The 12,993-nt window shown below is 63.2% G+C and overlaps 2 protein-coding genes across 3 annotated transcripts; both read right to left on the reverse strand.

The window, feature by feature from the left end:
- Positions 1-20: 20 nt before the first annotated feature.
- Positions 21-1,970, reverse strand: MRPL24 (mitochondrial ribosomal protein L24). 2 transcript variants are annotated; one of them, XM_082298802.1, is made up of 6 exons: positions 1,923-1,970; positions 877-1,067; positions 701-796; positions 511-614; positions 296-426; positions 21-216 (listed from the first exon to the last, which is right to left on the reverse strand). In XM_082298802.1, the coding sequence occupies exons 2-6, from the start codon at positions 1,054-1,056 to the stop codon at positions 80-82; spliced, it is 648 nt and encodes a 215-aa protein (XP_082154928.1). In that variant the 5' UTR covers positions 1,057-1,067; positions 1,923-1,970; the 3' UTR covers positions 21-79. The 2 variants fall into 2 exon arrangements, with proteins under 2 accessions (XP_082154928.1, XP_082154927.1); XM_082298801.1 differs by having other exon boundaries at positions 877-1,060; positions 1,923-1,965.
- Positions 1,971-3,031: 1,061 nt separating this feature from the next.
- On the reverse strand, positions 3,032-9,872 carry HDGF (heparin binding growth factor). Its single transcript, XM_082298798.1, has 6 exons — positions 9,444-9,872; positions 4,211-4,287; positions 3,973-4,111; positions 3,702-3,878; positions 3,439-3,629; positions 3,032-3,331 (listed from the first exon to the last, which is right to left on the reverse strand). The coding sequence occupies exons 1-6, from the start codon at positions 9,528-9,530 to the stop codon at positions 3,325-3,327; spliced, it is 678 nt and encodes a 225-aa protein (XP_082154924.1). The 5' UTR covers positions 9,531-9,872; the 3' UTR covers positions 3,032-3,324.
- Positions 9,873-12,993: the final 3,121 nt, after the last annotated feature.

Raw genomic sequence — 12,993 nt, forward strand, 5'->3', positions numbered from 1 at the left:
TGCCGCACACCACAAACACGGAAAATCGAGGGGGGTGTTTATTGCAGAGCCCAGCTCAGGGGGCTTCCAGCTCCCCCAGTTAATACCAGTAAGATTTCTTGGCCCGGCGCGTCTCCACGATCCCCATGGCATCCATGACCTCCTCCTCAAACGTCTTCAGGGACGGCCGGTACGTCTTGGCCAGCGCATCCTCCTTCGACGTGTCCTTGGGGCCATCTGTGCGGGCGAGAGGACAGCGCTGACCCCGCATCCCCTGCCACGTCCCCCCCTCAGCCTCCGCTGCCGTCCCACTCACCAATCCACTGCTCGGGGACAACACCATCCTGGCGTGGCTGCGGGGGCACGGGCAGGATGCGGCCGCTGCGCAGCGACACACGGACGCGCTCGCCCTCCTCCGTGTACCGCCACTCCACCTCTGTCGGCTTCCTGCGGGCACACGGCGTTGGCGGGCGGCAGGACCGAGGCGGGGGGCAGCAGTGGGGTCCCCTCAGCACCCCCCCAGGCTGTTACCGGTCCTCGGGGTCCACCAGGCAGATCTGGCTGAGCAGCAGCGGTGCCTCACTGGCGATGTAGGTCCCGGAGTACTTGGCCGTGCGATTGACGTAGCGATAGTGCTGCGAGGGCCAGCGGGTCACGGACAGCCCGGGACCCACCCCAGCTTCCCCACAGCCTCCTCCAGCCCTCCCTGCTCCAGCCTCACCGTGTTCAGTCCTTCCACCACCACCCAGTTGCGGGCTTGCACCACCTGGGTGACCGTGCCCTGCTTGCCCGCGTCCTTCCCGGCCAGCACCTGGACCTGCGGCGGAGAGGGGGGTAGAGATGGCATCCCCAGCCCAGCTGCCAGCCAGGGGGGAGCCTGGGGAGGGGGAGCCTCACCGTGTCACCCTTAAACACCTTCCAGTCGTCCTTGGCGATGGGTTCCACGAAGACCTTGCGGCGGCGCTGCCCCGGGGGGTTGCGGAGCCGGGCGGCCATGGAGTCGGGGGGCCACATCCCGTGCCGGTACCCCGGGGGCAGCCGTGGCCGTGCTGCACTCAGCAGTGCCGAGAGCCGCATGGTGCTGGCGACTGGGAGGTCAGGGGGGCCACTGAGCCCCCTGGGTACACCCCTCCTGCTCCCCAAGGTCGTGTGTGTCGGGGGGTCGGGGAGATGCAGGGCTCCGGCAGAGCCCACCCACCACCAAAGGGGGATCAGGCCCCAACGCACCCCACCCACCCAGACCCTGGAAGAGCCCCCCTGAAGGGGATCGAAGCATCTGGCAGAGCAGCCCCCCACAAAAGGGACTCGGGGATCCCACGGACTCTCACCCCCACACCCCCAAAGGGAACCCGGTCCCCAAAAGAGCCCCACAGCCCCAAAGGGGAGCCAGGTACTGGCGGAGCCATCCCTCACCCACGAAGGGACCCAGGGACCCCAAAGGGCACTTCCCCACCCAAAGAGGACCCAGGTGTCCTGCAAAGCACCCTCTACTCCCAAAGGAGATCCGTAGAGCCTCCCACTCCCCAAAGAGAACCAAGGAGTCACACAGACACCTCTCTTTCCCCAAAGGGGAAGACAGGCGCCCCACAGCCGGGGACAGCACCCCACCAAAGGGGATCCAGGGGTCCCACAGACCCCATTCCCCCAAAGGGGACACCGGCAAAGCCTCCTCCACCCCCAAAGGGCCCCATGGATATCGCAAAGTCCCCCCTCACTCCCAAAGAGAACCCGTAGAGCCCCTCCACCACCCAAAGGGAACCCAGTGGTCCCGCAGAGCACACACCCCCCCCCCCCCCCCGCCGGAAATGACTCCCAGCCGTCCGGCAGAGCCCCCGCCACCCCCAAAGGGCCCCAAGCCGCGGAAAAGCCCCTCCAATACCCCAAAAAGAGCGCCGCAGAGCCCCCGGGCCCCCACACAAATCCCGGACCCCAACCCCGCTCACCTGCGGGGCCCGCGCCGCTCCCGCGCGGGGGGGGCGTGGCCACGAGGGGGCGTGTCCGGGGCGTGGCCAAGCGCGGGGGTGGGCGTGGCCCGGCCCAGCGCAGGCGCGGACTGGCGCTGCCGTGACGCGCGGCCCCGCCTGGGGGCGCTGCGGAGCCCGCGGGGGTGTCCCGCCCGGTGCAGGGCACGCCGGGAGCCGTAGTCCTGCAGCGGCGCATGCCGGGAGCTGTAGTCCCGCCGCGCAGGGCACGCCGGGAGCTGTAGTCCCGCCGCCGCCCCGCCGTGTCCCCCGGCCCGCGGTGCAGCGGCTGCCGGGAGCTGTAGTCCCGCCCGGCCACGGCTCCATTTTCTGCTGCTGCCCTCCCCGTCCCCCGGGCTGGTCCCAAGGCAGGGGAGGGTCTCTGCTGTCCCCTCCGTAGGGAGCCGGGCACGGCCAAATGCCCCCGGTTTGGCCTCTCCTCGCTGGGCTTTTGTGGAACAGGGTGCCCAGAGAATGGTCCCAGCCCCCACCCGGCCACAGCTCAAGGAACTCAAGGACAAACCCTGGGGCACAGGATGCGGTTTTGGGGTGTCCTGTGCAGGGCCCGGAGCTGGACTCGATGATCCTGACGGGCCCCTTCCTGCTCAGGATATTCCACTATTGCGGGACAGAAGCTGAGTGCTTGGACACCGCTCTAGGACCTTGGGACTGGGGGCATTTCAGGGTGTCCTGTGCAAGGCCAGGGCTCGATGATCCCTGTGGGTCCCTTCCAACTCAGCATATTCCATGATTTCATGATTCTAAAGGTCAAGGAGTGTTTAGACGATGTTCTTGGACACTGGGATTTTGAGGTGTCCTGTGCAGGGCCAGGACTAAGACTCGATCCTTCTGTGTCCCTTCCAGCTCAGAGCATTCTATGATTCTGTAGTCCCTAGTTTAGCTCCCCTCCAAAACTTTTCCCTGGCCCTTTCCCTGCCCCAGCCCCATCTCTCCCCCTGGTCCATGCGTTCTCTCCCCACACCCCAGAGCTGCCAGAGGGGCTCTAGCAGCCCCACCTATCTGGGCAGCCCAAAGGGTCCCAAAACTACCCATGCAGGGGGGTCCAGGGGCTAACTCAGGGCCTGCAAGCGTTTAAAAAGGCAAGATTCGCTTTTATTTCAAATCAACTGCTCAGCCCCGAGGAATCACTAATACAAAGCGTGCGCCCACGGCAGGGCAGGCACGGAGCACTCGGGGTCAGTACCGGGCTGCTCTGCATTCCTCTTTTTTTGTAGGTTTTTTTTTTTTACTTTCTTTTTCCTTTTGAATTTTCATTTTGGGGTGGTTTCTCTTGTCCAGAGCTCCGGACGCGACGAGCCGGCGTGGGCGACACGGGGCGGCACCCAGGACCCGGCAGGGAAGGATCAGCTTGCCGGGGAAGCCACTACAGGCTGCGGGGGCCAAGAAGAGATCCAGGTCCTTGGTCAGACCCTGTGGTGCCAGGGATGCCCCCAAGGCCTGGGAGCTGTGGGGACAGGGGTCACCGCACCACCCTCACCTCTCCTTGTGGTCTCTGACCTCCTCCTTGCCCTCCTGCTTGGCCTCGTTGGTGTCTGGCGCGTTGGCGGTGTCACTGTTCTTCTCCCCTTCGCCCGGGTTGCCTTTGGGCTCCTCCTTGGGGGCCTCTTCGTTGTCCACCTTCTTGTCCCCTTCCTGCCCCTCCGCATCCTTGGGGCGTTTGGGGGAGTCCTGGGCGGGGGGAGCTCGGCTCAGCCCAGCTCCGGTCGCCCACATCCCCATCCCCAGCGGCCCACCCCGTACCTCCAAAGCATCTTCCGCTTTCCTCTTGATCCCGGCTTTCTCGTTCTTCTCCTTGGACTGCTCGTCAATCACCAGCTTCCCCTCCTCGTCGCTGCTGCCCTCCGCGTTGCCCTTCTTCTCCCCATCTCCCTCCGGCTCCCGCTCAGCCGCCTCGGGGCAGTTCTTCTTCTGGGTGGGCTGTGGGGACGTGGGGGGTTCACAGAGGGCACCCAGGAAGGAGGAATGGGCTGGGGGGGGAGGTGGGATGGAGGCCCCCCAGCTCCTGACCCACCTGGTAACCGGAGGCTTTGACTGTGGGGTTGTTCTCGATCTCCCACAAACCTTCGCTGAACCCTTTCCGCTTGTTGGGTTTTCCAAACTTCTCCTTGCACTCCTCATAGGGGAAGAGGTCTTTGGGCCCCAGGAATGCCCTGTGCCAGGAGAAAACAGTGAGGGGTGCGAGCAGGGGGATCTCACCTTTCCCAAATCCACTGGCACCACCCACCCTGTAAGCCCCAGCTCCCACTCACGTTTCGTGGGTCCCGAAGAAGAAGACTTGGTACTTATTGGAGGAGGATTTGACTGCAGCTTCTGGCATCTCATCAATCTGTGTGACACAAAGGACAGGGTGAGAAGAGAGGGCAGAGACAGACCCCTGGGGCTCCACCTCCCTCCAGTGTCCTATCGATGGGCACAGCTCAGGAAAGGAAAATGTGATTCCTTGGGAATTCACCCACTGGCCAGAGACAGCGCTGGCAAGAAGCGGTCAACAGAACAAGTGCTTGTGCCCACTGGTGTGGGGGCCAGAGGGGTTCCTCTTTTCCCACCCCCTCTCCCCATAAGCTCTTGTCTAGACCAGCTCAGACACACTCAGCAAATTCAGGTGCTGCCAGCGATGCCAGCGGAGCCACAGGCGCCGCCTCCAGCCTGGGCCAGCGATGGCGATTGGGGTGCCTGGGGGGACACTGTCCAGCTGCTGGGACACCCCGGCTGAAATGGGGTCACCAGACAAGGGGACGGCCTGGCGAGGGCTGTGGGGTCAGGCAGCAGCCGGTGCCAAGCCCACAGGCAGGTGCTGCTCCACCGAGCGTGAATAATCCCGAGGCGCCAAGCGGGAACGGAGCGAAAGCAACTCCGGCTGCTTTTTATAGCATCTAAAAATATCCCCCCCTGCAGCCAGCAGCCATAAATTCCCTGAGAAAACCTCAAAGGGAGGTGGAAGGAGCTGAACGAGGATGCGGGTGGGGGTCTCAGGGCAGGCGCCAGCACGTCACCGGGCTGGAAGGTCCCAGCACAGACGGTCGAGGTGCTGGGTCCCGTTCCCAGCGCTCTGCTGACTCATGGCACAACCTTTCCTAAGTCACCATGATCCCCACAGCTTGCTGAGCCTCAGTTTCCCCAGCCAGCAGGGCTGGGGTGTCATGACAGGGCTCCTGCCACCTGCATTTTACCCCTCTTCTTCCCAGCACATCACGATCCATCCCAAATGCAGTGCTTGAGGGTGGACCTGGCCAAGGGTTTCTCCCAATTCCCTTCCCAGAGCTGGGAATGGAGCTGCCCTGTGCTGAGGGGCAGATGGAGGGGATGGGACATGGGGAGGGGCTCTGCACAGGCACCAGAACGTGGTGGATGATCGGTGTGATGTCCCACTCCTGGCTGGGATGCGCCTTTGTGCCATCCCCACTGCCAAATGTGGTTTGGGGCATCCAGGCCATCCTGCAGCAGGACCCAGGGGTGTTTCAGGATTGGTGACGTGCTCCCACCCAGCGCCCTGGGGCTACTGGCACTGCCATGCCCCAATGCCCCCATTCCTCACAGGCACAGGGACATTCCAGGAGCAGGGATGGTCCCCAGCAGAGCAAAGGTCAGTCAGGCCCTTGCACCCGTCCCCAGCAGGACCCTGGCCCATGGCGGCAGCTGGGAGCAGCAGCTCCATCCCCGCGTGGCACCGACGGCGGAGGAGGGGACAGGAGGGGACGATGTGACTCAGAGGGGTGGCCACCAGCCCGGCCCAGCCCAGCCCTGCCTGGGCTGCTGCTTCCCGCAGGCCTCGTTCCTGCAGGTCACTTCTGGGACAATGTGGCAAAGGCTCCATCAGCCCTAGAGGCCCCCAGGCTCTAGGAACCCAGACCCCCCTCAGGCTTGGACAGGGACCCCACAGCCCCCTGCAGTGCCAGGACCCTGATGGAGATCCCCCAGCAAGCTTCCAAAGCTCCTTCCCCAAGGAAAGGCAGCAATTGCAGAGGCAAGGGCAGCAGCTACGGGGATGGCTGCCCTGTGGCACTGTGTCCCCAGCCCACTGCTGCCTGTCCCCAGCCCGTGGACCGAGGGCATGGGACAGGGGAAAGCTGGGATTCCCCCCGACAGTGGGATTCCCTGCACAGCCCATTCCCGCCAGCACCAGCCCTTTATCGGCCCCTCCTGCGCCCCAAGGGGATGTGCTGGCTCTATCTGCGTGGGCAGGCGGGGACCGGGGTGCGGGGACATGGGGCAGGCGGGTGACACCCCGTTGGGGACACCGATAGTGCGGGCGGGTGCAAACCCACCCAAAAACCCTGGGCTGCCCAGACTGCCCCATGATGGGGGCCCGGGGCTCGTGGCACCGTCACGGCCCATGTCTGTTTGTCCCTCCCTGTCACTCGCTGGACGGTGGCAGTGGGGGGAAACAGGGCTACAGTGCCAGGGTAAAGTCCATGGTGCCCATTTCTGTCCCCCTGCCAGCTCCTGCGAATGGCACTGGTGTCACAGCCTGGCCTTGCCTGGGGACCTGCACCCGGGGGCTGGGGGTGGTCTGAAAATGGGCTGGGACAGGTCCCCCGGGAGGGGAAGCTCTGGAGCGTGGCAGGGGAGGGACAGACACATACCCCGCTCTGGACTCTGCCCCCAACCTCTGCTCTTCACCTTTGCAACTGGCCCATGGAGCACGGCTGGATGCAGCCTGCCCTGCACTGGCCACGGGGGCTGGGAGCAGCCCCCTCCCTGCCTCAGTTTCCCCACTGCAGGACAAGGCTGGCAGGAAGGAGAATTAATGGAATTAATTCATGTGGGTCACACACCATTGATGAAGCACGTGGTGGGGGGGAACATGCACTGGGTGGGGGGCCTGTGGCATCCCCAAGTGCCACGGCTGCACCCACACACTTCCCAGGGCTCTCCTCAGCCCTGGGGCCATTGCTGGGCCCCATCCCAGCACCAGGCCAGCAATGAGCAGCAAATTACCCGGAGGCTGCTCCAGAGGGTACGGCCAGCAGGATCCTGACCCCAGCGCACACCTGGCCATGGGAACAGGAGATGCTCGGGAAGGGGGATGTCGGTGGTGCCAGGATCCCCAGCGTGGTGCTGGTGCTTCATCCCTGCCGCGCTCCCGTGCTGTCCCAGAGCTCTGTAATGGAAGAGGGGCTGCGGATCTGCCCACAGCAGCAGGGAAGCACCAACGAGGAGGTGATAACGAGGGTCCGGCATCAGGGACCCTGCAGAGAAGGGGCGAGGGGAAGAGGGAGGCAAGCATCATCCTGCACGTGTCAGCTACTCATCTCCCCACTCTCGTGCCTCAGTTTCCCCTCTGTTTAATGCCACCCTTCTCAGGGAGAAGTTTCCACTGGAGGCGGGGGCTGAGCTGCTGATGGTGGGGGACGGTGCCAGGTGCCATCCCCAGGGAATAGGTCAGAGGAATAACCCCCCCCCCCCCCCCGCAGCGCTGCCAGCTCCCCCCTCCATTTCTTCCCGTATCTCTCTGCTCCAGCCACACCTGGCTGGAAACAAATATCCCAGCAAACGCCACGCGTGGCCGGGTAACGTTTCATCACAGCACCTGATTAGTCACGGGCAAGCCCTGCCTGCTTCGCCCTGACCGATTAGTCACGGTGGGGAGGGCTGCACTCCAAACCCCCCCTTCCCCCGATCTGCCAGCACCCCTGGGCTTGGGCAGCCCAACCTCCTGCTGCTTCCAGAGGGGGAAAACCTGTTCCCTGCCTGCCCCAGCAGCCCCGAAACGCTCCTGCCATGATGGTGGTGGCGAAAGCAGGCGCCGGGAGACGAGTGGGGCGTGAAACCCGAGCGGGCCTGGGCGCACTCAGGCGCTAATTCGGTCCCCGGGAGCTGAGCCCGGCACGAGGCTTTGCGAGCCCCGACCCGGCGTCACCCCCGGCGGGGGCACCCGGCCCAGGGGCTTTTCGGGAAGCGGGGCCGAGCCCCGCTGCGATGAGATGGGTGGAGGAGGGCGAGGCAGCGGGCCCGGTCTGGGGGCCAGGGGAGCATCGCTTTCCCCCGGAGAGAAGCTGCGGTGGAGAAGCAGGCGGCGGTGGAAGCAGGCGCCGGGCTCCCAGGGATCCCTCTGGCTCCTCCTCGCAAAGCCGCTTTCAAATGCGCGTTGGGAGGCCAGTGCCAAATCCGAACGGCTCCCAACCCCCTCCCGGCCTCCCCGCCAGAACCCGACAAACCAAACAAAAGTTATTCAAATCCGGGAGGGGAAGGAGGAGGGGATGGGGGGGATCCTCGGCCTTTAAAGCCCACCGCGCCATTCCTCCCCTTTTCCGCTCAATTTGGGGTTTCCAGGCAGCCCCAGTGCCCTTTGCAGCAAGGCCGGGAGAAGAGTGGGGGGGGGGGGGGGGGGGAACACTCCAAGGAAATTTTAAACTGCATCATCAACCGCTTAAAAATAACCAGCGCCGTGTTGTATAGCCAGAGCTGCCCACGGCCCCCGGCCGGGGATCCGGCCCTCATGGCTCTGGGCTTCATCCCAGGGGTCCCGGGCTCACGGCACGGACCCCCCCGGCACGCTCAGGGACGCCCGGGACCCTCTCCGGTGGGAGTGAGCCGGGGGCAGTGCCGGGGCCGGCACATGGTGGGGCATCGACCCCCCCCTCACCCCCACCCTCCCCGTATGCACGGCCCCCCTTCTCCCCGTCCTAAGTCCTCAGTAATTCTATCGATTTTCTAAAGCCAAACTCCCGGCGAGCGCTGGCACCTCTCTGGCACCCGTGGCAAGAGGTAAGGCCACGAAGAGCCGGGGGACACGCTCGGGGGACACGCTCGGGGGACCTGCCGGCGAGGTGAGGGCGGGGGGGTTTGGCTGAACCCCCCCCCCCGGTCTCCCCCAGATCATCAGTGAAGCGGAGGGGGAGCGACCTGGCCCCTCCCCCGGGTCTCGCAGCGGAGCGGGAAGGGGGTCGTGGTGCGGCCCCACGTGGAGAAGGGACCCCCGGTAGCGGGGGGGTCACCCCGGGGAGGGGCTCAGCCCGGGCTGGCCCAGCCTCGTGCTCCGGTGCTGGATGCGGCCCCGGTCACCGGCCAGCCCAAGGGGGGTTCCCACTCCCACGCGGTGGCAAAAGCCACGCGGTCCCCACCCGTGACCCCCCCCGGGAGAGAAATGAATAAACAGCACAAAAGGGGCCCGGGGGAGCCCGGGACGTTGTTTCCAACACGTGAAATCCCCCCAAGCCCAACGAAATGTCCCGAAAGCGCCTCCCCAAGCCTCGGTACCGAGTAACCCCCAAGTCCGCCGGGCCCGGCCTTACATAAGGTGCCGGTAAAGTTGGACCCCGGCCCCGGTGGAAGGGGAAGGGGGGGGGGATTGAAGCCTGACCCCAATGTGGACACACCCCCCCGCCGTTACACGGGGGGAGCCTGACCCCGGTGCGCCCCCTCCCCCCATCCCCCGGAGCACCTCGGCCGCCCGCGTTATGCAACGGGGAGCACCGGAGAGAGCACCGGGGGGGCACCGGTGGGTCCCATCGCCCCCCCACCCCTTCCCCAGCTCCTTACCCGGGCAGGCCAGTGCGGGTAACCCTTCATCTTGGCGAAGACCAGGTCCCCGCATTTGTATTCCTTCTGCCGGTTGGACCGGGACATCTTGGCTGGCGGCTCCTCCCGGGACCGGGGGAGCGGGCGGGGGGTGGGGGGGGAGGAGGGGGGTAGGGATGAAGTTTGGGAGGCAAAACCCGGCGAGGCAGGGATTAGCCAAAAAAAAAAAAAAAAACCCAACAAAACAAAACAAAAAAAAACCACCTCCCTAATCCGAGGGGGGAGGCGCGGAGGCAGCGGCTGCTCTGCCCCCCGGCGCGGAGCCCGGGCGGGGGGCGGCGGCGGCGCCGGGGTCAGCGGCGGCGCGGCGCAGCGGCGGAGGGCCCGAGCCCCATGCGGTTGTTTGTGTTTGAAATTCAATTGCTCCCTCCCTCCGCCACCCCCCCCCCCACCCTTCCCCTTCCTCCTCCTCTCCTCCTCTCCTCCTCCTCCTCCTCCTCCTCCTCCCGGTGGATGCGCTCGGAGCTCGCCGGCTCGGCAGCGCTGCCTGGGCGCGCACACCCACCGCCCGCCCACGGGGCCGCGTGCGCCGTGCGCGGAGCCAGCCCCCAAAAACGCGAGCGGCGCCCGAAATGTGCCCGGCTGCAGGTGGCCCCGGAGGGGGTGTGGATGCTTCCAGCCGCGATGTGTCACGAGGGAGCGGGGACGCGCCCGGGGTGACACCAGAGGGACGCCCGGCTGTGGGTTCGGCGTGGAACCGGGGCGAATTTGGTGTTACGGCGTGCGAAATCGATGTGAACCAAAGGAAAACGGGCGTGAACCCGGTGTAAGGCAGTGCGAAAGCAGTGTAAACCAGCACCGAAATGGTGTAAAAACATGTAAAACGGTGTATAACTATAATGTGAAACCGTGAAGAACACGTGTAAAACAGTGCAAAAGCAGTGTAAAACAGCACCAAAATGGTGTAAAACGCTGTAAAACAGCGCAAAAACGGCATAAAATCGCGTAAAACTGTGCAAAACTGATGTTAAACCAATGCAAAACAGGGTAAAGGCTGCGTGAGACAGTACAAAAGCAGTGTAAGCCTATGTAAAAAGGGTGCACAATTGCTGTCAAACAACACACGTGGAGAAACCATGTACAACAGTTCGAAACGTGCAAACTAGTGCGAAAATGTTGTAAAACCATGTGTAACTGTGCAAAACTGGTGCAAACCAGTGCAAAGCCAGTCTAAACCCATGCATAACAGGGCAAAACTGGTGTAAACCAGTGCAAAACCAGTGTAAACCCAGTGTAAGACGATGTAAACCCGGGTGTAGCAGCATCCCTAAAACCCACATCCTGGCTGCAGCTGAATACGTGATGGGAGAGGGAGGTCAGCCTTTGAAAAGAGAGAAAATCAAGGCTTGAGAGCGTTTGGTGCCCACCCAGGGTCCCCTCGGCCGAGCTGCCCCGTTCACCCCCAGCAGAACAAAGAATTTTTCCTTAGAAGCCCCCTGTCCTGCAGAGCCTGGGCTGGAGCTCCCAGGATTGCTCAGGGTGCAGGGGAAATCTCTGGATGCCTGGGTAGGAAGTTTGGGCCCTAGCCAGCCTCGGCGTGGGGTTACAGGGTGACAAAGTCACCAGGGGAGTAAATAAATCATCACCTTGGTCCCAGCTTCAGACCAAACCTGGGTGCTGCTGTCCCTGTTGGGGTGAGGGGCTGCAAGCTGGGCCCAAGCAAATACCTGGGATTAAATTAAACACATATTAAGTCGTTTGCAAGACCAGAACCTCCACCCTGACCTGGCAGTCGGGGCTCCTGGGCTGGGCTCTTTTCTTTCCATCCCCATGTGCTTTCCTTGGCTTAATTTCTGCTAGCAAGCTGCAAAGTAACACAAATAAATAATCCTCAGGGTCACAGCTGACAGCAGGATCCTGCTGCCTCGGGGTGAGACCAGTCTCAAGGAATCTCCACCTGCAATGGAAAAATGGACAAAGGCCGAGGGAAACAAGGATTCCTCCCTCCTTCTGCACAGCAGGAGCCAGACCTTGTTTAAACTGGGTCCCTCCTCTCCCTGCCAGAGTCCTTGTTGATTTTCCTTGGCAAAGGATGAGGGCTGCCTTGTATTAGAGCTTGGGGTGGCTGAACCACTCTGTGCTTCTCAGGGCATCACCCCTTTCCCTTTCCTAAATCCTAAAAATTTACAAACCCAGACACTTAGGAAGCAGTGAAAAAAATCTGCCAGGAAGATCCCAGCCAATCCCCAGGATGATCTTTATGGTCACTTCCAGCTCAAACTATGACTCTGTTTTGCTGGGGAAGTGACAGCAACAGTGGGCCTGATCCACAAAAATCCCCATCTCCATTCTGGTTTCCTTTGGATTTGTAGAGCGGTTTGGTGGAGCTGTGAGAGGGCTTTGACATGCTCTGGGGTTCAGCCCCTGTGATGGGGGTTCGCTCTTCAAGTGGCCGCACTCGTGTGTGTCACAGCAAAGACAAAGTCTTGCTGTTTCTGGTGGATATGGAACCCACATTCTCAGGGAAAGGGGTTGCTGAAGAGAGGCTGACACAGGCGGGACTTTCTGCGAGCCAGACCAGTTCCGTGGCCACAGGGACACCTTCCTTCTCCTTGTCCTCCTCCTCACTGTCCTTGTGCTGGGATCGCTTGGCTTTGCCCTCCCAGGTCGCAGCCGTGTAAGGAGTGGGGGAAAACCTAACTCGTGTGTCCCAGCTCCTGGAATCCTCCCGTGCCTGTCCCTCCTGCTCCCTAAGGCCTCAATGCCTATTTTTAATACTGTATTTTTAACACTCCTCAGCCCTCCAGAACAGGCCAGGAGGGGTGGGACGGGGCACGTTGGCTGGATTTCACACCGTTCCAAACGATAGAGGGTTCGGGATACGCTCCTCATTTATCTCCATTTTGCTTTAATTACTTGTGCCGGTACTTCACAGCAGCTCTGCAAATCGCTTCCCTGGGTGTTGGGGACCCAAATTCGAGCCCAGCTCACTGCTTATTAAGGCCAGAACGACCCAGAAGGAGGTCAAAGGCGTCAAACCGAAAATCAGCAAAGCGCCGGAGGGATAAACCAGGTCCTGGCCAGGCCTCCTGCATCCCAGTCCAGCAGCTTCCGCTGGGGCTCACAGCACTGATCCTACCCCAAACTACCCCAGGATGAAAGGATGGAAGGCAGGGAGTGCCCCCGCAGACCCCCGGTCTGTATCCCACAGTGACGCGGCACCGGGCGCCGGGGACACACCGGGAGCCTCAGTCCCAGCTCAGGGCTCGGTTTGGCAATGAATCGAGTGGCCTGGCGCGGGTGGGTTGGGCTCTCCCGCCTCCTCATCCTCGTCTTCTTCCTCATCCTTATCCCCATACCCGTCCCCGTTCCGTCCCGTCCCCCGGGCCCTTCCCGCATCCCCCCTGTGCCCGGGCCTTGTCCCGGTCCCGCCCGGGGGTCCCCCCGCGTGGCACCACAGACTACATTTCCCGTGGCGCCTCGCGGCGGGGCACATCGGGAGGCGGGCGCGTCGCTGCTCGCGCGGCACGCCGGGAGTTGTAGTCCGGCGTCGCCGCAGCGCGGGCAGCGG

The sequence above is a fragment of the Coloeus monedula genome (assembly GCF_965178545.1).
Source record: "Coloeus monedula genome assembly, chromosome: 29".
Taxonomy (NCBI): Eukaryota; Metazoa; Chordata; class Aves; order Passeriformes; family Corvidae; genus Coloeus; species Coloeus monedula.

Bases quoted from the DNA above. Each gene is read 5' to 3' on its own strand.
- MRPL24 (XM_082298802.1), bottom strand. From the start codon at position 1,056: ATGCGGCTCTCGGCACTGCTGAGTGCAGCACGGCCACGGCTGCCCCCG. The intron at 797-876 runs GTGAGGCTCCCC...TCTCCGCCGCAG, and splicing joins AGGTGTTTAAGGGTGACACG to GTCCAGGTGCTGGCCGGGAA. The intron at 615-700 runs GTGAGGCTGGAG...TGGCCCTCGCAG, and splicing joins TGGTGGAAGGACTGAACACG to CACTATCGCTACGTCAATCG.
- HDGF (XM_082298798.1), bottom strand. From the start codon at position 9,530: ATGTCCCGGTCCAACCGGCAGAAGGAATACAAATGCGGGGACCTGGTC. The intron at 3,879-3,972 runs GTGGGTCAGGAG...ACGTCCCCACAG, and splicing joins TCAAAGCCTCCGGTTACCAG to CCCACCCAGAAGAAGAACTG. The intron at 3,630-3,701 runs GTACGGGGTGGG...CCCCCCGCCCAG, and splicing joins AAGCGGAAGATGCTTTGGAG to GACTCCCCCAAACGCCCCAA.